We start from the raw sequence: 22726 nt of genomic DNA on the forward strand, positions 1-22726 counted from the left end.
CACAGTCAGCTGAAAACACATGACAAAAGTTGGTGGTAACAGAAGTCTCCACTCCAGGCATCCCCATATACACACACACCTGTGCTGAAAGATTTAGGCACACCTCTGCCTCCATGTCAGCCTTTCCTCCCCTTGCTTCTCGTACGTTTACTTGCATACAAGCCTGCCAGAAGCCCTCACATTTCCCAACAGCTCATTTGACATCAAGAGCTCCAGCAACACTTACTGCTTAGTTTCCTTCCATTTGTTCTCCATTCTCTACTGGCTCCTCGATCCCAAGAAACCCTTCATTTCAAGGTTTGGGAAAATTACACATCTCAGAGCACAGCTCCAAGAGGCGCAAAATACAAGCTCACAGTGAGAAACTGAGAAAATGAGGAGTGACTGAAATCAGAATCAGATAAAAGAAAAGGGAGTTGCTAGTTTCCTGGCATTGTGATGAAAAGACACCCTGTAGATCAAAGTTCTTCCTAAGGAAGGGAGGGCTGGGGCAGAATACATGAAAGTAACAGTATTGCAAAAATACAGCCAATCCAACTGTCTGGACTTACTTTGTTGCACCACAGTCTCCCTTCCCTTCTTCATTTAAAAAAAGAGCGTAGACCTGTTAAACTTCACAGAACCCCTTTATGCAAGACGAAGCTTCTCAGGAAAAGGGAAATAAGTAACGGCGAGATTGAAACACATTTCCCAAAACTGAACTTAAATGCAGTAATATTTATGTCCTCCCCACAAGAGCAACAAGATACTTGTCAAGATTACATTTTGCAGTGTTTTGCCTTCAAGCAGCAGTTTTCACAATGAGTAAACACAGCCCACAAGATGAGAAACCCGGTATGACAACTTTAAATCAGTACTGTATAAAGCAGATCACAGTACAAAGCTATATAAAGAAACAGCAGGAGCAGTGAAGGCTGAGATGCTTCTAGTGGTCTAGCTGAGCACAGAATTATTTGATACTCCACACCAAACCCCCCTCACACTTCCACCCACCAAGCAAGTGACAATACTAGAGTTGCACATTTAGGCACTCAGGGTACAATCGCAATTGCAGTCGTATAGAGTCGTTTTCCTCTCCATTGTGAAACACCCATCAGTTACCAGATTCCAAATCCATTTTTTCCTCATTCTGTGTCTATGAGACTCTGATGTTTCCCTCTTCGTAAGGCTGCAGTATTTAGGAGCCCAGCACAGATCAGCTTTTCACATATTTTAGGAATATAGTAGGCAATTATATTTTGTCCCAAAAGCAGAAGCACAAACAGCTAGTTATACTCTTCTGGCACATATTGTTGCTTTCTAGGCCATATGAGGAGGCTCTGGGCAAAAATCCCTCCTTATTTAAATGTTCTTTACGTTGTTGATCTTCAATCAGAGCACTGGGTCTTAGACACCAAAAAAAGGGAATTTAACATCTGGTCTCTGGTAGATGTGTTTAAGACTAAATACCCTCACATGTTCAGAGCAGTTCAGCTACAGCTGATACAAGTCTCCCTACTACCTGGGCTTCAAACACCTTAATTTCCACTACTCCCTGAGCCGCAGGTCAGGCAGCTGCACAAAGGGCAGTGCCTTGTCCCCAGCAAGTTGTTCCTAGACATCCTTTCTTGGTTTTCTATTTGAGGGCAATAGCAAATGCTTTTACCAAGTATTTCTGCTAAAGAAAGAGGAGAAATGAGTGGTGGTAGCATGGGACAACAGCAGAAATACCATTGGTAGAGTTTGTGGAAGAGAACAACTGAGGCCTAGAGATGCAGCTGGAAAACAGTGGTAGAGTTCAAAAGGGTTAGAAATTAGGATGCTGAACAGAGAACAAGGAGATATGTTCCTATGAAAGTCCTTTCAAAGCATTTTTCTACCTTTAAAAACCCCTGAGATCCTTAGCTTGGATGAACACACAAGGCAGAGGCATTCCCCCTTCTGTTAGACCATAAGAAATCCAGAACAGAATAGAGAAGGGGACACACAACCCACCACATACAGGTGCTGAATGTTTCTTGTTGCAACAAAGTCAAAAAAAGATCAAAGGAATGTTTCTGTATGTGCCATAGTATTAGAGACCTGCATATGTAGCAAAGTAAAACTACAGCAACAAAAGGCCCCATATCCTATCAACTAGAAAAACCTGGGTCACCATTCTTAACATTCTGGTTCTGTGCCAATATTGTTCTCCTTCAGTAGCAGCAGATGAAATGTAATTAGCACTCCTTCACCCCCACCTAGAAAAGCACATAGCTGTCTCTGTGTGGAAGAGTGCACATTATGAGAAAGAGGGCAGCCCGAAGATTCAGCATTTATCTTAGAAATAACAGTAATCTGCACGGAAAATTAAGAGGGAAAGGAAAGTTTCTTCATGTTTCCTACGTTAGCAGAAATTACTCATCAGATCCTGTAGCATAAGATGAGCCAGAGAGGTCAAATGAGCGTTTTCTTCCAAGAACTGCAGCCTAAGGTCTCATTTCTAATCTTCTGGGAATTGCCAAGGAAGCAATATCTGTCTTGACCACTACTCCACACGCTTGCCTCTCTGCAGGCATACCTGCAGTCCCATGTGGAGTCTCATCTCCTTCTTGTAAAGCTCCATGAACAAAAAGCACAATAAAACACACCCTGGCTGCTCACATACAGGGGGCTGCAATCTGCAGCTTATGCTGGAAAGCAGTAGGGGAAGAGTTCCTAAGTACACCATACCCAAAGCTTGGGCACTACTCCAAGACAGAGGGCTAGCAACAGAAGAAACCCTAGCCAAATGATCCAAATAAAATTTGAGTAAACTGTACTTTGGAGCCTGCCTTCCATCGCTGGCCAGTCCAAGTGGTTAAGCCACACTGTAATTCTCCTGTTGCTCTCTACCACAAAGTGCGTGCTCAGCTTCAAGAGCGCTTCCTGGCTAGTGACCAAAACCAGTTTTCACCTAATCTAAGCCAGGCAAATTTCTAGAGAAGCCCAACAGCTACAAGGCCATGGAGACTTTAGAAAACAGTGAACACCTTCCCTGCACTAACTCCTCTGACTGCAGCTGGAAAAGCAGCACAATGGCCAGGGCTGACAGCAACCTCGGAGCCTCACGGCGCTACTTGAGGCTGCTGACAAGAATCTCAGAGTTCATAAAGGCTCCTTCATCCCCCGGTGCACTAACAAGGCTGCAAGTACAGGGAATGCAGGAGACATCAAGGCAGTGACAGCTTTGCTGTGGTAGGAGGTGGATGTACAACACCCCGAGGTACAACTGCAGCCCCAGCAGCTCTGGAAGCACCACAGCCACACCAAAGCCTGCACCACAGCCTGACACGTGAACCCACACCTGACTTCAGGAACTCTCTTATTCCTACACCCAAACTGGCAAATACACCTAGCAGCTTAGTGCCACGGGGATTTCTTTGCCTGGGAGGAACTGTGTGTCTGTACTACACTGTGTCTATGATACATCAGCAATGATAAAGGAAGTAGGTGGCAGAAATATTATCTGTTCTCTATTTGCAGGATTGTCTGAAAGATTAAGACACCCTTGCTCCCAATTAAGTGTGATGGGAGGGCCTTGGCAAACATTTAGGACAAGTAACATTATGTTAAATATAGTTATTTTGTAAATTAAGGACAGAAGCATTAACAAAACCCCAAATAATAGTACCTTTGGGATTTGGAATTTCAATTAAAAGATAATGTTCTCTTCTGCAAAGTACTCCATGCAGATCCAAATTTGACAACACTGGTTTAGGAAAAAAGCATTGATTCCACATTCTACTGCAAACAGTATCTGTGTTCTAAATGTAGGCAGTACTCATATTCAAATAAATAAACAAAATTATCTTTTAAAATATCAAACTGTTTTCTGGGTTGAAAATGAGTTACAGAGCCAGGCAAAAAACGTTTCCTCCCTTCCTTTATCCCTTTTCACTGACTGGAACTTGTATTCTAAATAAACAAAACACAATACAACTGATGGTTTTAATTTCTGAGATGAGATAGAGATGCCTTCTTTGTCACCTTGGCAGGGGAGAAAGTAGAAGGGGGGAAGAAACATAGCAGGCAGACTATGTCAAAAACAATGGTGATCTATGATAGCAGTTGGCTGCATTTGCAAAGCTGAGTAAGCAGAAAGATGTGTGAGTATTATTGGTCCCTACAGAATAAAATAGAAAACAGAGACAATAAAACCCCAAGTTAAAATGGGCAGACACACAACTTATTATAACAATGCACAGAAAAGAGGTTTTGGCATCTTCACATGATGTTTACATTTTGAATAAAGGCTCTGAACACCTCTCTTTGCTGAGAGACCCACAGACACAATATAAACCCATTTCTCCTTTCTCAAGAACTCAGAACAATCGTTTTCAAAGTGAGATTTCTCCAAAGTCCTCCCCCCCAAAGCACTGCTCTAAAGTCAACAAAGAAGATGCAAGCAATGAAATAGATGGAAGAAAAGTCTCTATATAGGCACAAGCTATCCAAGGAAGAGGCAGATTTCTCTCCTTAGGCAAACACGTGGGAGCCTGGCTGCTGGCTTTTGTAAGCACTGGGAGCAGTTAGGGACTCAAATCACCAGAGATACTTGTCAAAACAACAGTCAGAGAGCACAGGCAGCAGCAGATTAACTCCTTCATAGTTGCTGGCTACAGCACTGGGCTCCCAGCCGAGTCTGGAGCTCACAGGAATAGGATATGGCAAGGGGACAGGGCACACAGAGAGAGGCATCTCGGGCTGCACTGCTGAAGGGGGAGTTGAGGGGTGAAAGAGAAGGGAAATCAAACCTATATTTCACTCTCCCCATGTCACATACATGTAACATTCTACCTCAGGAGGAGGAGGTTTTTGTAGGAAAGTTCGCTTTCACGTAATAAATCCCCCAACCCCAAGTTTTGCCAACAACGTACTTCTCAGCATGGGGACTATAACACTTACATTTATGCTGCAAAATTAGCAGAGTTTCTGGAACAAAACCAGAAACAAGGGAATGTTCACACCTGTCACGGTTTGTTTTCCCTCAGAAATGTCAACACAGGCTGAGACTTTTCAACTCCAGCTGGTCTCCGTAGCTGCTCGGAAGGCGACGATCCATTACACTCACATGCACATACACACACTCCATGTTGTGGCATAACACTGAATTAGCTGTGACCAACACTCAGCATTAATGAGAGTTCTCAGTCCTGCTGGAGAAGCCAGCTTCAGGAAAAAAGAAAAAAAATGACCTTTCCCTGGACCACACGCTTGGTCTGGGGATGCAGAGAGTACTGAGCAAGCAGCCCACTACTTCTCTCTCCACTGAAGCAGAATCACAGCAGAAGATTTCCCATTTGCTGTTCAGGGATTATCCCTAAACAACTTCAAAATTATTTCAAATTGCTTGTCTCTGAAATATAGTTCTCCGCCTGTGGATGCCTAAGCTAGACTCTTAAACAAATCTATCAAGATGAATGCAGCTTAGCTAAGCACAGATTTTTGCCAAAGACATTACATCCTAGGTTATCCTAACCTTTCTGATGCTCTCCAGCATACCCTCTTGCATGACTTCACTCTGAGCCAAAACAGTATCACACTACAGGACATCCAGGAAACACAGATCCCATTTTAAACCAGAGTTAAGCAACCTCAGTTAACTACCAAGCTTCTAAAAATTGCTCCCAAAAATCAGTTAAATACTGACTACAGCTAGTTCACTTCTGCCTAAAAAAAGTCAAGATCCAAGCAAACCACTGAAATACTTTGTTCTGCTACCCACTTATTTTTTGATACTCTGGTAGTATTATGCCCATGAACTTCCTCAGAACTGCCTTTTAAACATGGGCTTGTAGAGGAGAAAAATAAAACCACAACTCTCAACCTGTCAGTCAGAGATGATGAAGTGGCATTCCTCTTTTCACCTCAATACAACCCTGTTGTTAAGCAGCAAGATGCATCCTAAAGAGACTAAAATACTCCGAGCCATGGAAGTAGGCAATGACCACACCAACACTGCTGGATACCACCCCTGCCTCTTCCAGCCCAGCTCCTGGTAGTCTCAGCAGCTTGATGGAATCTCTCCTTCTATGGTGTCTCTTCTTTTGCACTTCCACTTCAAACTGTTGCATAAAACTGGCGAGTGCTGTTAAGCAGTTATTCCCCTCCACAAATAAGAGGCCTTTACACAAGTTGTTAGTATTCCTCAATCTTCGTAACACAGAACCCCACTTCCAAAGCCCATTAGCGGGCCTGCTGGCTGACAAGCCTATTCTCAGCCACCCAGGTGCAAAGGTCCTACCTTGTGTCGCCCAGAAAATGTTGACAGATGCAGAAGTCACATCTTTGCTCTTCACCCAGCTGTTGTTGCGGTGCCTACTCCACGCCGAGATGACACAGAAATAATCCCCTCTGTCACTTTCTGAAGTCCACTGGATTCTCAGACTGAAGGTGTCAGCAGACTTTTTAGAGAAGATTATTTCCCCATTCTGAATCCGCTCTCTGCCCCTGTCCCCAGGTATCAGAGTCCAGTCTGCATCCATCGAGGCCAGGAGCTCCTCTGTCACCACATCGTCGCCGGGCAGGTGCTGCCTGTAGTACCAGGAGACAGTGAAGCGGACGTTTGCTTCGGTGTCCTGTACGTTTGTGATCCTGCAGCTGAGCTCTGTGGGGTCATCTGAAAACTTGGGTGTCTTAGAGGCGTTCAGGAACACATCATAGTCTGGCTCTGCAGGAGAGGAAACACAGAAGAAGCAGGTTAGAAGCTACAAGAAGGGAGAAAATGCTAGAATTTATTAAAAGATACACTAACTTCTAACATCCAGTTTCAGCCTCTACCAACCAAAAGCCAAGTGCTACAATATGCATTTTTCTTACAAGACCTTGGAACTTGGACTCTGCTTCTCAGACTTGCACCAGTCTGACACAGGTACCCCTCGGCCTGCATTTCCAAACACGACTTTCCATTTCAAAGGTCTAGTCAGATCTTTTCAGAAAAATCAGCAAAATAATCCCCTCCTTTAGGCCTGACCCCAAGAACCCACCTGTGGGTTCAGTTTCAACCCAGTTTTTGCACCTGCCAAATGCCTGGGGCAGCCTGCAGCAGGACACTGGTTATCCTCCAGCTTTGGACTGACCAGAGACATCCCATTTCCTTAGTATCTCTCCAGGATAAGAGGTATCTCCCATCCTGAAATGCCTTCTTTTCCACACTCAACCATCCCATTGTGGCTCTACAATAGTTTAAGAATGTTGAAAAACAGCCCATTAAAAAGCAAACACTTCACCCACACAGAGACCCAAACCAGGGGACACGAGACACCACTGGCACTGGCCACAGGCAGCACCAAGAGCTGGGCACAGCAAATTTCACTGGTCAGCAATTTAAATACTACCTAGGTCAATAAATACTAAGTAGGATAAGAGTCAAAGATGTGTAGATCAGAAAAAGCTTCAGTCTGAATAGAGAAGTATGTACTGTACAGCTGTGAGGCTGGAATATCTCAGGCTGGAAAATCAGTGCCTGAATTTCACGGGTTAAGAATGGGGCTGTTGGATTTAAATCTGAAATAGCTGCTGCCCAAAGCCCAAAAGCGATAAGGGAGCCGCATGACTATTTTCTCTCAGACTACAGAGATAGTAAAGGAAGAAGATTACAGCAAGAACCTCACACCACAAAGGAAATACGTATTTATTTACTAGTATTAGAATATTTTTTTCTTTCCTGTCAACTATAATTCAGAAAAATGACCAGCTTCCCAACTGTTCGGCCAATACTCATCACACGGCTTTTACAGCCTTACTGTATTCAGTGCTCTGTATTTATTTCCTGCTTTATGTTTTACTTGGCATTTTGCCCTTCTAGAAACAATTAACCGAAGCTATAATTGGGACAGAGAAGGCAATCCAAGGCTAAAACTTAGGCTTAGCTCACCAACGAGCCAAGATAATAAAGCATCTTAATAGAACTGCTGTGGAAACTCTGTGTGCATATGCACTTTTGGACTTGAGATGCAAAGGATAAAAACAATTGTAGCAAACAAGCTGGGCTGCTGCTGTGTCAGCCTGCAGAAAAGATCTCTCACCAGTAAGTGTTAGGCACACAGTGTCCTTGCATCTGGCAAGAACAAGGGCATCAATACACACCAGACCCCAGAGAATCTGGTAATACCAATGGTGAGCTTCTGTGGCATTAAGTAACACAAAATCATAAAAGCACTGCTTACAAAGTCTATAGTACCTACTACCAATGAGCATGTGGAGATTTCCTCACATTTTCAGGGTAAGTAAGGCAAAATAAAAAGAAAATGCACAGAATTCTGCTACAACCAAAGCACAGATTATTAATGATGGCCAAAATCCACTTCTGGTGTAAGCCCCCATGGATCTTACAGCTACACTGCTCTTCCTTTCCCATTCACAAAAGACCAGTTTACTCCAGGGCCTCATGATGTATTGCTCACACTCTACAATTCTATTATCATTCCCCCTTTGCCTCCCCTTCCCCCCCAAAAAGAAGGCATTTAAGACCAACTAGTATTTTCACAGCAACAAAGGCTGTGAAAGCAGATACACTTCTGTAGACAGGGACACAAGAAGGAAAAAGCCGCAAGAATCTCGAATTTTTAGAAAATTGCTTCAGGTTTGTTTTATTTGTGGGCAGGGGAAGGACCCTAAGAAGAGAGTTTTCTCTTTGATAGCAGCACTCCAGATAGGCGCTTCACCCTGACAGACACTCAAACAGAGGATTTAGAAAGAATAAAAGGCTGGCTGGATAAACCTCATTCCTCCACTCTGTCAGCTGTCAAAGAACAGCCTCACAGACAATTCAACGACTTAATACTCCAGGAGCTCTTAACTTCCATTAAGGAGGAGGAGTTGGTGAATTCTGGATGCAGTTGAAAACCTCAAACACCGAAAATTTATTCTACTTTCCCTCTCCCTAGCAACCAAGCATCTGCATCTGCTGAAAAGCAGATTTTATTCTCTCCTGTTCCCAAATAATGCCAAATTGGAATGGAAAGAGTAAGGAATAGTCCTACAGGTACAGGCACTACAAGAAAGCACATGAGCATGCCAAGTACATCTGTACACACATGAACACACGTGCATGACTGCACATGCACATAAGTGGGGGAAGAAGGGAACACCACTCACAAGTTAAATGTGAAATGTGAATGGCTGAATGAGGACAGGAAATGAAGACATTAATCACTTGTGAACTCCTAGTACACATTACAAGTGTACTTGGAGACGGCCACGGCTCAACTGCTCTGCACAATGCTAAAATGCAACATTTAAAGTCATTGTTGATGAGATTTAACCTTATGGCACAGCTATTTATTGCTGAAAACCAGGCTCTCTATATGCTGGCCTCATTCAGCACTTTTATGTTGGAGGAGCTCTGCCTTTGTAACTGGACAGTACCACCAGTTTCTCATGACAAGAGGATCTGAAAGGGTACATTGAAAGGGTTTGGGCCTGGGTGCTTGCATCCAGTCAGAGCTGGAGCAGGCACCAAGCACTGTGCCAGTTCACATATAGCTTCATTCATGTCTCCAACACCACCAACTCCTTGTAAATTTCAGCAGGTGCATATACCTTACCTACATCATTCTGCAACAACATCCTGAATTTCACTGCCTTTAAATTGAAGCTATTATCTCCCCAAGAATAAACTAGGGAACAGATTGGGTAGGCTGACATACCTAGACCTATCTGTAAAACAATAGGCTTTTTAAGAAGTTTTACTGGAGTTCCATTTTTAGTATTTCTCCCAGGTAACTTCTAAGGGTATTTGCATAAGGAGAAATATCTATTATAAGTGAAAGAGAGATCCATACATATAGATAATAGATGCAAACAAGAGAAACACTTGTTCAGAAGAGATTCTGCAAGGTCCTCTCCCTTTTCTGATGGGGCCAAGGATTGAGGGACGCACTACCCATGACATCTGACAGCAGAATCACTCACCTAATGCTGTCACCACCACACTGACTGGTGCAGACGTCCTCTCCACCACCTTATGCCAGCTCCCATTGTGCAGTGGCACCCAGATAGCAGCTTCACAGAAGTAGTAGCCAGAGTCCTCCACATCCACATCACGCACCAAGAGGCGATAGGAGTTCCTGTCCACGTGGCTGAGGCTGATGAGAGTTGAATCACTGACAACAGAATCATGGTCCATGCTCAGCAAGAGCTGAGCATCTGACAAGGTGTCGTCAGGTGATGCAGAAAAATACCACATCACCTCTGCCTGAAAAATACCACTTCTGTCTGTTGTGATGTTGCATGTAAGATCCAGGGAGTCTCTTTCGGTCACAGACACATTGCTGGTTGAGATGACCACATCTAGAGCTTGGAAAGAGAGACACAAAAATTCAAACAAAAAATATATTTTTATTTGTTGCTTTTAATAAAGAGAGTTCACCCCAAGTTATCCAGGACTTCACATTCTACAGTGGGAGCTTCTGAAGAGGCTCAGTAGCCCTACCTTCAAATGCCTGTTGGATATTGAGCCAAGTGATCTATTGCAAGGGCAAAACACATTATCAGTCAAGCAAGGGATGTGTGACGAGGGCAGAGGGGAGAAAGGGAGGGAGAACAGCATTTTTATAGCTCAACAGCAACTGGTCCATGAAGGCTTTGTCTCGACCACAGACCACACATCACCTCTGCACAGGAGGAAAATGTGTACAGGATTTTTCAGTCTCACAGGAGGGTCAAAGTGTTTTGGGACTACACCTCAGAAGACAAAGCATCTACAGAAATCACTAGGAACTACATAGGAACTCAGCATGGTTTCTGCTGACATTTTTGAGCTCCTCAAACAGATTTAGATGAGAAGTAGCCATGGCCACATGCTGGAATCCTGACTGACCTCAGGTGTGCTGCAAAAACATGAAATGGAAGCACACTGAAGGCAGCAGTAACTCCCTATACTGCTGATTTTTCCACTTACTACTCAGAACAACACAAACTGTGGATTTTTAAGCAACACCAACAGCCACTCAAAACACACTTAACACCACTGGCCAGTGAATATTTTCAATATACATATCACATCCGGTCATAGCCAGCATTCAAACAGGACCAGACACAGAACGTTAAAACCATGGAATCACAGCGTCTAGACCAGGAGAAGAAAAGCTGGCCTTAGTTACTGGTGAGCAGTGAACCAGGGGCACTGTGTGTGTACATTTGTAAACCTCAGTGCAGATCATTCACCAAGTGACCTGGCTACCACGTGTCTTCACCTGCTCATTCCCTCCTTCTACACTGCCTAAAGATTAAATCTGGGTCTCAGTGCAGCACTATTCCCACAGTGTGTAATGCAGCTGCTCCTAAAGTCTTCACTGAGGCCAGCAGACAGGGCTGCTACAACCGTGGCTCTTCTCAGCACAAGCAAGAACAGAGATACCTGCTTTAAACCAGCAGCTGTGTCTCTGCTGAGATCAGTGACTTCTATGTAAAACCATGTTCTACAACATAATAGTTCCCCATCTGCATAAACTTCCTTGGACTATCATCTGGAATGAGAGGCAACACAAAAAGGCTAGAGCCAAACTGAGTAGTCAGAACTACTGCCAATAAAACCAAGCAATGCTCATCTCACCTGATAACAGAGAGCAGTCAGACTGAACAGAGGGTAGCAGGCCCCCACCTGAGTGCTGAAACCAAATCCAGATGAATCTCTCACTGGGACTTGCCTCACTGTCTTACTGGATTGGAATCACTAGGAAAGCCTAGCTAATTTAACAGACTAATACCAGAATACAAAATAAGATTCATCTGCAAGGTTAAGAGCAACATTTCTCCAAGGAACATTTTTGTCTTCATGGAAGTGATAGGCATTCAAAATCTGGCAGTATATGCACATACAGGGACTTGGAGAGAGTTTACCCATAGGCATATAACCATTTACATCTCAAGTTCATTTTAGCATCCAAGTGCAGAGATTTTAGATGTCAGCACAAGATGCTCTTCAAGTCCTTCTACAGGATGTGTATACAGCACTTTGCTGGAGAATAACCTATCCCCTTTAGCACAACTTTAAAAAAGCCTTCATGCCCCTGACAAAGTGCCAGTGCTGCTAATGACGGAGCTTAAAAGGAAGGCAAGAAAACCTGAAGTAAAACAAACCACAAAACAAACAAAAACCGCCACAACAGACAAACCACACACCCAAACCACATCAAAGAACTGTACCACTACTGGTCCTGACCAGCTTCATGCTGTTTTCAGCCACTGATTAAACCCCACCTACTTAAATCAGACACTGCAAAAGTGTGACAAAATAGAGAATTACAGCTCTTAATTAGGCAAGTCCTGCATCAGCAGAGAGCACCTGTAAGCTTTGCTGTGCAACAGACACCCTGAAAGGAGGGGGCAGATTGATCCTGTCAAATTTCACAGGCTAAGTACCACCAAGACACTAAAACTACATCCAAATGAGCCAATCAAAAACTCCCAGACTTTTGGGTTCTCCCTATAGTGATTAAAGGATTACAAAAATGAAAAGATACCCTTCCTGTCTGAACAGTTCTAAAATACCGTGATAATCTCATATTTCTGAGGGACCATCACTGTCTGTTTTTCCACCTATTGAGTGATAAGCTCTCCCTCCTCCAACCAGCAGTGATAATGCTAATGCAATCAAGTGCTTAGTGCATCTAGTCCTGAAATCTGTATGGGCAGGGATATCTGGATATCCTCAGCATAGCACTGCATGTATTTTTGTCTCCTTAGCCAAGCATGCAATGATGTGCTTAACAGAACCATTACTGTCCTAGACCCCTGCCAACACAGCAGAGCAATCAGACCAGTGATAAAAATCACTGCATAATTTGCCCTGTTAAATTATCACTGCCTCCCTCCTTTCTCTTGATCTTTCCATGCTATTTTAATAAATAACATGCAGAAAAGCTTCCCATCTATCACTGAATCACAAGCCACTTTCATAGGGGAAGTGCAGCTGTTTAGTGCTATGGAACACCATGTTAATAGAAGAGCACAGGGAAGGTTTGAGGTGACCAGCTGTTAAATACAATGTTTATTTAATAAATATAAAAACCATGAGCACTCTGAAGTAAACGAAGGATGGGATAAAATCTGGATCTAGGCATCTAAGAGGTTCCAGGCAATCCTTCCATGCCATCAACCCCCTTTTCCCCAAAATAAAGCTAGAAGAATTACGTCAAGGATGTAAACAGGCCAGCTATCCAAACAGCACCCTAGGTTCTGCTGGAATGCACCCTCACTTCATTCAAAGCATCAGAGCCTGGACACAGCCCAGCGCCGTGACCCAGCCCACCAGGGGCACTCACCGGTGCGCTGGATCGACACAGTGGCGATCTCCACGCTCTTCTCCTGGATCTTCTGCCACGAGCCATCGGCCCCTCTCACCCACTCGCTCACGAGGCACCTGTAGGCACCGCCGTCCGCGGAGGAAGCCTGGGACACGGATAACCGGTACGTGTCGTTGGCTCCCGTGTCCAGGCGGATGTCCCCGCTACGGTAGCGCTCCTCGTAGCCAGGGCCCGGCTGGAATTTGCCCTCGTGAGTCAAAGATAGGATGTCCTGCCAAGAGGATCCACTCTTGATCTGCCAGGTCACGTGCAGGTGAGTGTGCTCCGGTGAGGTGGTAATCGCTGAGCAGCGCAGCTTGAAGGAGTCGCCCTCAGACAGCCGGAGAGACGTCGAGGAGCGAGCTTTGGAACCACTCACGGACAAGCCATCGGAAATCACTATTTGGGGGAAAAAAAACCCCAAAAGATACAACCATCATAAAACAGAATCAAGAAGAGAACACCCACAGCGACCTGTTCAGATATGAGGCAATAAAACCACCACAGAGCAACACCTCGCCAATCATTCTGTCTTCCACTCATAAATATATTCCAGGAAGAAGGAAATTCAGCTGAAAAAGCAATAAAGGAAGTGCTCTGCTTTAAAAAAGCCAAGACAAGAATTCATTTAGCCTTCCACTCACTTTACTTTCTCATCTAAACATCATCATTTTGCTATTCCCATGCAAAACTAAGCTTAATATTCACAGGAGTAAAAGATAAGACATGGGAAAAGAAATAGTGTCCAAATGTAATACTGAAAAATGCTAAGTGATAGAGCAAAGATAGAATAAGACTGTAGCATCAACATGCTAAAGGAGAAAGAAAAGATTACCTCCTTCATACAGAAAGATCCCTAAATGTCACTAAAACTGAGAGAGAAGACAGCCTGTGGTTTTTACCTGAACTTAGCTTCTCTAACCAGAGGCTTAGGGACATGAAATATTTGCAGACATCTTCAGAAAACCCACCAGTTAGTGTTTTATTTACATATTTACTAGACAGAAAAAAGAAAAGTGGTGTTTATAGTAAACAGCCTCTCTTCACTTCTTCACCTCACTTGCCTTTGCTATCATACTTCCCAATTTTCAATTCTGGCTTTAGGAGAATTAAAGAGGAATGAGAAGAAGAAGAAGAAAACAAATAAAAATCATAATGATCATAAACAACAGAAAGTCAACATTCTTAAGGGTACATCTATAATCAATATCAAAAACAAATTTAAAGCACACCTCACTCTTCAGAAATACCTTTCACTTGGACCTCTGCATCATAATTTCCCTGAACGGTGGCATCAGTGCTGGGCGTGGAACATTTGTATCTCCCTTGGTCAGCTGGCTGGATGTTCCTAATCACAAGTTCCACAGCATCGTTGCTGCTCCGTCTCAGTTTGATATCCCCGCGGCCCACGCGTTTTTGGTACTCCTCAGAGGTGAAGGTAGAATCCCAGGTACTCACTATCCGCACGAAGTCAGTCTCCCGGGAGAACTCCCAGTCAAAGTTCTGCTCACTGGGTCCATCATAGTCACTAACGCTGCAAGGGATCGCCACCTCCGTGCCCACCACTCGAATGAGGGGACCTTTGGGCACTCTCACAATGCGCCCTCTGCAGAAAGCTGGGCAGGAGAATGAAGAGTAACACACAGTTAAGGACAGGCTTCAACCAGGAAAGAAATAAGAATTAAATATGCCAAGGTTGGGCATCGCACTCCGCAGAAAGCAAGAACTAGTAAGAGCAGTATTTCCCATTAACATTTAATCTCACTGAATCAGGAGCCCCTAAACACCATTTTTAGTGTGGGCAATCTTTGTTTCACTGCTTATATAACACCACATGAGGTAACAAAATACTGACTGAGAGAAAATTGTAGAGAGATAAAAAAAAGAAAAGAGAATTAGCCATAGATCCAATGGATAACAGTTTCTCTACTACAAGGCAAGTGCTATGTAAGATGTTTAAAAAAAACATTAATAAGTGGTTTTCATTACTACAATGAGGGCATAATCTAATCAGGAATTTTTATAAGACTTCTGCTGATACCATTAGAGAGTCTGAAGTATGAAATTAATTCTCCCCTAGATTGAGGGCCATGAGAATTTTAAGATGACATTCTCCAAAAACGAGTATAGTCACAGCTGCCCTGAAGGGTCATGGCTTCTCTCACATAGGTGAGATTCCTTGCCCTCTGAATTGATTTAAAAGGAAGAGCTGATTATAACAGACACAGTTTGCTTGAGTGGATTTCTGCAACCACACCTGTTTCTAGCACACGTCATCTTTGGTGAAGGCCCAGAACACGTGGGAGCATGGCAGAGCAGGTTCCCTCAAGAGCAGAGGAACCTACAGTGCTCAGACTGTGTTTTCTGGGACCGTCTCACCAGAAGGAGAGAGGGACAGCAGCAGTTCTCTGCAGAAGGCTGGCAAAGCAGTATGTTATGCTCCAGGCAAAAGTGTGAACCACTTAAACAAGCCAGAGGACCTGGCAAAGACACAGCAAGAGACTTTTCTGGTTGATTTGGCTCTTGTAGTCCAGAGAATAACCCCAGCAGCTGCACATGGATTTTGGCAGGTCCTTACTTCTCCAAAGAGCAAACTGCTTTGATTCATAATCCCAACCAGAGAAATGTCTTCAGAGTACTACCTAAACTCAGCCTCCAGACATAAACAGCTTACTGCATCCCACCACTTCCATATGCATAGCAAAATATTTTAACAGCCAGGTAGAACAGAAGCCAGAACACTGAAAGACCGATCTTGATACAACCAAGTAGATGTCTAACAACACCAAAAGCAGTTGGACCAAAAGGCTGATCTGAGATACCACAGAGGAAAAGCCTAAGTTAAACAAACAACCCCCCAACACACAAAGTACAGCAACCCACATTGGATGCAGTTCACCAAGTTCAGTGGGAAAGCCACCAGCTAGTGACATGAACACCAGTATATTCTCTGACCCTTCCCCTCTCATCACTCTGCACATCATCTTGCTGTAGATTAGGACCTCGCTTGCTGGCTTAGGCCCACCATGCCAATAGGTATCCAAGTGTGGGCAAAGGAGTCTTGTGCACAGAAACCCCCCACTGGGGAACCTGCCATAAAGCACAGCTTGTCCCCGCCAGAGAAGCGTGGAGAAGGATGTGTTAAAGAATAAGATTTCTGTAGGCATTTAAAAGCTACAAAGGCAGCTAAAAAGCTACACTGAGCATAACTGCAAGAGAAAAAGTGTATTTTTATTTGCATTTACAGTTCAGCAAGCAGTTGAACCAAGGACTGACACTGCCTTTACCTCCCCAGTTCAGAACTCCTACCATGCTCTTTACTTTGCAGTCTGTCCACGTGTACAGGCTCAGTCATAATAGTCCAATTTCCTCATTGCCATGACCTTCTGTATTCAACATTAGTACTTCATTAAACTTATTTGTAATGCAGACTGGGGTTAATCTCTTACCCCTTCTATCCCTCCCAGAAGACTGTTATTATATACCTGATCAAGTGATTGACTAGGCCTAATAAGGAAGCTGGACTTTTCTGCACCATTCACACGTGCATTGGAGAGGAAAACCTCCACTGTCAATGTATTGTTCCACAGCCAGATGTCTTCAAGGACACATCTCCAAACCCAAGCACCACGCTAAAATCATAAAATCATCCATACAGAAAAACAGTCAACAAAAAGTAAAGCAAGCTACAGGGCTCTGATATACTTCCTCACTAAATCTTAAGTTGCATTCAATCCTTCAACTTATCCTCTTACAGAAAGCGGTAACAGCAGCAGGTAAGCTTTAAAGCCTGACAGTCAAACCAGCTTCCAGCAAACCACTGTGAGAAGTCAGCTCAGGATCCTGACTGAGGGCCCTCTTCAAACACTGACATCTCTCTAGAAAATACTCTCTGGTGACACTAAAACAAGCAGACAACACTGTTCTGCGTGTGTCTTCAGCCGAAGACCCACATACCGTGCACTGCACTAATCCAATCTAGAGGTGACAAAGGCATGACTAATGTGGCAAGGGCTGCACATTTGTGTTTGAGATTAGCACCGACAGCTCAGTTTCTCTTCTTCCAAGGTCACTAAAGACCCTTTGACACCAAATGAAGGTAGGGGGTGATTAGCACCTTCCTACAAAAAGGCAAGCCAAAGGAAAAGACAGGAGCACAGGGAGTCCTCACCAGATCTGTAAAGCCATGATTATCCCCCTCCCTCCAGCACAGTCCCACAAGCAATTCCTGCTTAATCCAAGGCTGGAAGGAAGGCAGTGGAATAGGCTGCAGAAGAGAAGACGGACGAGTTGTAACAGAATTTTGTATTTTCCAAACAATAACATTTGTTACTGCTAAGATCAATCAGGATTCTGGTACAGCAGGAGCAGAGGCAACATCACCAAGTAAGAGGTGAGAACTTCCTGCAGAGTAGCTGCTGTGCCCTCCCCACAAGTGAGGAGGAGCGTGCACAGGGCAGACACTCCAAGGGTGAGCTGCATTTCTAAGTGACCCAGCAGGCTGTGAATTCAAGGTTCTGCCTTTGGTCCTGCAGCAAGAATATCCCTAGAGACTAAACAAGGTGTTATGTTCTTTGCTGTGCATTAGGGATTAACATTTCATGTAACTGTGGCATAAGTAGCTACAGACACAGTGCTACGGACACCGATCTTGGCAAAAGGTGAGCTCCATATCATTCTGGCAGATAAGTGAGGAGCTTTTACAAATATTTTATTCTTACAGAGCCTTGTGTAACTTGCATACACTCCCTCACCTTCCCAGAGCAGTCATGATACAAGAGCCTAAAACTCTGTAAATTTGTTGGAAACATTTATTTTTCATGGCAGCCAATATATTTCACTGTTAATATAAGGTGACAGGTTCTTAATGAATTCATCTGAATCCCATTTAACTATAGAAACAGATGGAGGAGGACAAAACAATGTAAGCACTAGTGACAGAAAACCAAAGAACTTTGACAATTCTGTATTTTTCAGCATCACTGACCCCACCAAAGATGGGTATTCAGTAAGAACTTGATAACTGGATCTGAGTTTGTGTTGGACATCAAACTTTCCCAAGCACAAAGTTAACTGCCTAAATACAAAACTTTATTTTCACTGAGTTACCAGATCACCAGATGAAATTGCAAGGATCTGTTTTCCAAAACAAAAGGAAATTGAGCCCCTCTAAGGAAGACAGCACACAAAGACACAAGGCCTCCTTGGGCTCGTTAGACAGGTGACAGCACTACCAGGCAACACTGGTCCTTTAGCAGGGCTGGGCCAGAAACACACAAATGTAAGACAATCACAGAGCCCTAGTGGGTACTTGTCAAGCACTTGATTAGAGGATTCTCCCATGGAAATGCATTAAATACTCCACCAGAAACAGGGACACAGCATGGCTCGAGGTAGAATAATAATAAACTGGGGTCTGCCGTATTAGTAAGACAGAGGCAAGACAGCTCAGACATAGCCAAGGCAGCTTTGGGCTATTACTTTTTCCCTAGCAGTGGTTCATAAATTTGTCCCACCACCCAGGTACACCATCTCATTGCTGGCATTAAATTAAATCCTTCCAAAAAGGAGAACAAGGAAAGCAGATGATTGAATAGATAGACTGTGAAGTCAATCCGAGTGCATTAAATAGCAACCTGTCATTTTCAGGATAACCGAGAAAACAAGGCGGAAAAATAGTCCAGGATCTACAGAACAGGTAGTCTGCTGAAACTCTCAACAAGCTACAAAACTCCTCAAGGAAAGGGCTGGTTATGGATTTCCCCTTGCATTAGGGACATGTGGAAACTTTCTTCTAGGAGCTTCATTTCCATATACATTTTGCATCTGTGTATCACTTATGAAAGAACAAGATGAAAAGTAACCTGTGGAGTCATCCAGGAGGCTGAGACGGTATTACTGTTGCAAAGAACACACTTGTGCTTCAGCACTCTCACAAGGTGCTTCCCCCAGCCTGCACCAGACAGCTCTATCTAATAAGAAAACACGCTCTCGTAGCAGCCCAGAGAAGGAGGTCGCCTCCACATCCGCCAGCCAAAGGAAAATGCAATCTGACATGCAGTAGGAAGCCAATTAAAGTCAAAAAAGTAAGAGCTAACGAATGAGTAAATTGGCTCAGACTAAGCACTCGAGCCTCTGCATCAGAAAGACTTAGAACACACAGTCCAGCTCCTCAACCAAGGCAGTCACAGGAGACACAGCGACAACTTTGCTGACGCCTTTCATCTCAAAAGAGCTTTCCGAACAAAAGGTTGTTTCATTTGCCAACTAAACATTACCATGTCTGGGGAGGAAATACCCAGCAGCCCTTTCAAATTCACAACAGTTTATGACAGGAAAAAAAATACTGCAGCCAGCTTTGCAAACGGTGGTAATGATCCTCCCTCCATCCCTCCCTGGACTCCTCCATTTACTTCCAGTCGAGGCAGCCCTTGCTGCAGCACTGTGGGAGTGGGCTGAGCAGGGGCAACCCTTCCTGTGCCACGTGGAGTATGAGCAATGGATCCCCCACCATTAAAGCTGTGCACTCTGCCTCCTATCTCTAGCTAAATCCCAAACCTCTCACTTCTGCACTGAACTCCTTAACTGCAGTGTTTGCAATGCATGAAGCCATTTTCCAAACTGAAGAAAAAAAAATTATTTTTGCCTGTTTTTTTTTTTTTTTTTTAGCCCACCAGAGTCACGTCCACTCAAATACTCTTCCTCTCTTTTCAAAACAGAAATTATCAGGCTCCTGCTGGGAAGCATTCAGCAACTTTCCCTGGTGAGCAGGCAGGTGAAGCGACAGGAAGCATGCCAAACATTCACAGGCTCTCCTCTTGGGAAGGAGAGCCAAAGCATATCAGCACAGGAGATTACAATCCTTATCTCCAATCTGCCCCTCTTCCCCTTGCCTCTCCTCCCAGCTTCAATTATAATCAGGCAGCTACACATCAAGAATGTCATCAGTGACTATCTGGGAGAGAAAGAACAAGTTATACCAAACACACCTACAATGTTTGAAAACCTTTCAATACTGTTAAGGCAGTAATTTTTTTAATATATAAATAACATGATTTTCCTAGAAGAGGCACATTTAAACAAACATTTTACTTTGGTATTTCTTCCACTTTTTAAATGCAGTCAATTAAATTTTCTACACTACACTGGAAAGTCTGAGAGAAAAAGTCAGGACTAAGCAGAAAAGGGAAGTTCTTGAAATACCAGAAAGGCAGCTAACTATCAAGACTTCCATATTAGTCTCAAAAAGAAAAGTAAAGACCAAGATGAAATAAGTGAGATCCCTTTACCATTCCTGCTTAACACATGACATCATCATATCCTTCTTTCCAGTGTAGACAAACACACAGCAGGGATTGGGATGTATGCTAAATAAAGTGGTAGGCTATTCCTATTCTTTTCAAATTACAAAATTCAGATCGCCCTAATCAGCAGAAGCAACCCAGACCTTACAAACCAGCCAGCCTGCACAGGGAAGGAACTAGGTGCTCCTTTAAAAGAGACCAAATTTGATTCTTTATGTCAAGGCTGTAATCATCACACTAGCCTGGGATCATTTGAGGCATGCAGAAGGGCTCCCTCCATACCTTGCAAGAAAACAGTTGTGTTACACCTTCCTGGCTGCAATACTTCCTTACCTAAAAAAAGTCTGATAGATTTTTATGGCTGGAAAAATCTGCAGCTATCATCTGAAGATATCAGAGAAGAGCAAATGAAAGAGTCCGTGAGACAGACATTTACATTGTTCTTTCCCAGGCGGCTAGGATTCTTTTTTTAGATAATGTAGAGCTCTTATCAAAAGGAATTAGCCTGGGTGTAATTGCTTAAAACCCATTATCTCTATCAGGATGAAGAAACGCATACTGCATCTTAAGTGGAGCCTCAGAAAGGCTATCTGGATTGCAAGGCTGCTGGATTGCTCTAATCCCCATACTACCTGAGATCTCAGAAAAGCCACATTTCCAGCACAGGGTGAAAAAGCAAGTACCTTCCCTGAACTCCCTCTATACCGTGTGGAAAAACATTCATGTGAAAGCATGTGAATGTTAATTTTGCAGCACAGGAACAACCTGCTCTCTTCACCACTCACCCCTCTCACTCACTGCCAGCAAGATGTGGGATTTCAAAAGCACCTAAACAAACCACGAGGCTTTCACTAGGACACAGTTCTCAGTTATCACAGAACCACAGAATGGTTTGGGCTGGAATGGACTTCTAAAGATCATCTCGTTCCAACACCCTGCCATGGGCAGGGGCAGCTTGCACTAGACCAAGTTCCTAGAAGTTTCAGCCCACCTGACCTTGAACACTTCAAGTGATGGGGCATCCACAGCTTTTCTGGGCAACCTGCTCCAGTGTCTTTCCACCCTCATCAAAGAGAATTTCTTTTTAATATCCAATCTAAACCTGCCCTCCTTCAGTTTAAAGCCGCTATCCCTTGCCCTAGCACCACTGGTTCAAACAGGAAAAAAAAACCCACCTAACAGGCAAAGATAATACCAAAGATGACGTTTTAGATTCCCTGGATGTCAAACAATTCCATCACATATAATCTCTATTCCCTTTCCCTATCACTGACTGACAGTTAAAGATAAAAGGCTCTATCTAAGAACTACTTTTGACAAGTCTCTAAAATGCATCTGGGAGCAAAAAAGAAAGGGGATGGGAAAAAAAACCCATGAAATGCAGGAATTAACATGTCACTTCTTCCTGGGTCCTACCTGACAAACCTGTCCCTACTAATGGCCTTCATTTACTGTCCTCCAAATAGTCTCAGAGATATCCATTTTTATTCTATTCTGACAGAGCAGCCCATTTAGGTTACTTGGTGACATCTGACCCAAAAAGTCCAGGTGGACTGCAAGTGGTATTTAGACTGCCACACAAGACAGGTGATTTTCTGTTGCTCTTCCTCAGAAGCAATTTGTGCTGCAGAGGAGAAGTTCAATATGTTACATTCTAAGGAAAACAGGTGACAAAGAAGTAAAGCCCACAAGTCAAGGCTTGAGAGCATAGTTGGAAACCAGGCTGCAAATACTTCCAGAAATGCTGCATCTACAACACCTTCACATTTCCTTTAGCGGGGAGGAAGGACACAGGTTAAAAAACACCTACTACTAATGCAAACTTGAGCAAGAGCAGTATTTTTTAAAAGTCCCCAAACTGGAATATACAGAATTAAAATCAGTGCTGTTCTGCAACATCATTAACTTGCACTTCTCTTATCTTAAATCTTTCCCAAAGCAGTTGGAACTGAGCAGAGCAGTCCAAATCCATTTGTTCTATACTGCAATTTCCTCTGGGCAGAGACAAACCATTTTCTTTGCTCTGTGTGGAATGCACCACACCACTAGGATTAAACTGAACTTTTTGGGGATTTACCTGGAGTAAACAATTGGAATAGATAATTTCTAAATCTGCATCCACATTAAATAAAA

At 43.6% G+C, this 22726-nt stretch overlaps 1 protein-coding gene across 5 annotated transcripts in view; it reads right to left on the reverse strand.

The window, feature by feature from the left end:
• PTGFRN (prostaglandin F2 receptor inhibitor) overlaps positions 1–22726 on the reverse strand; it is a 67952-nt gene that overhangs the window by 22820 nt on the left and 22406 nt on the right. For 4 of the 5 annotated variants that reach the window (XR_011153851.1, XM_069025186.1, XM_069025185.1 and 1 more), the window contains exons 2-5: positions 14540–14905; positions 13269–13688; positions 9916–10299; positions 6245–6670 (exon numbers count right to left, since the gene is read on the reverse strand). Coding sequence is in view for 4 of the 5 variants with exons in the window: in XM_069025186.1 (XP_068881287.1) it covers positions 6245–6670; positions 9916–10299; positions 13269–13688; positions 14540–14905 (1596 nt within the window). In the remaining variant the exon portion in view is untranslated. Of the gene's footprint in view, positions 1–6244; positions 6671–9915; positions 10300–13268; positions 13689–14539; positions 14906–22726 lie in introns of those variants that run through there. The other variant, XM_069025187.1, reaches the window with a different exon arrangement.

The sequence above is a fragment of the Aphelocoma coerulescens genome, chromosome 1 (genome assembly GCF_041296385.1).
Source record: "Aphelocoma coerulescens isolate FSJ_1873_10779 chromosome 1, UR_Acoe_1.0, whole genome shotgun sequence".
Classification (NCBI taxonomy): Eukaryota; Metazoa; Chordata; class Aves; order Passeriformes; family Corvidae; genus Aphelocoma; species Aphelocoma coerulescens.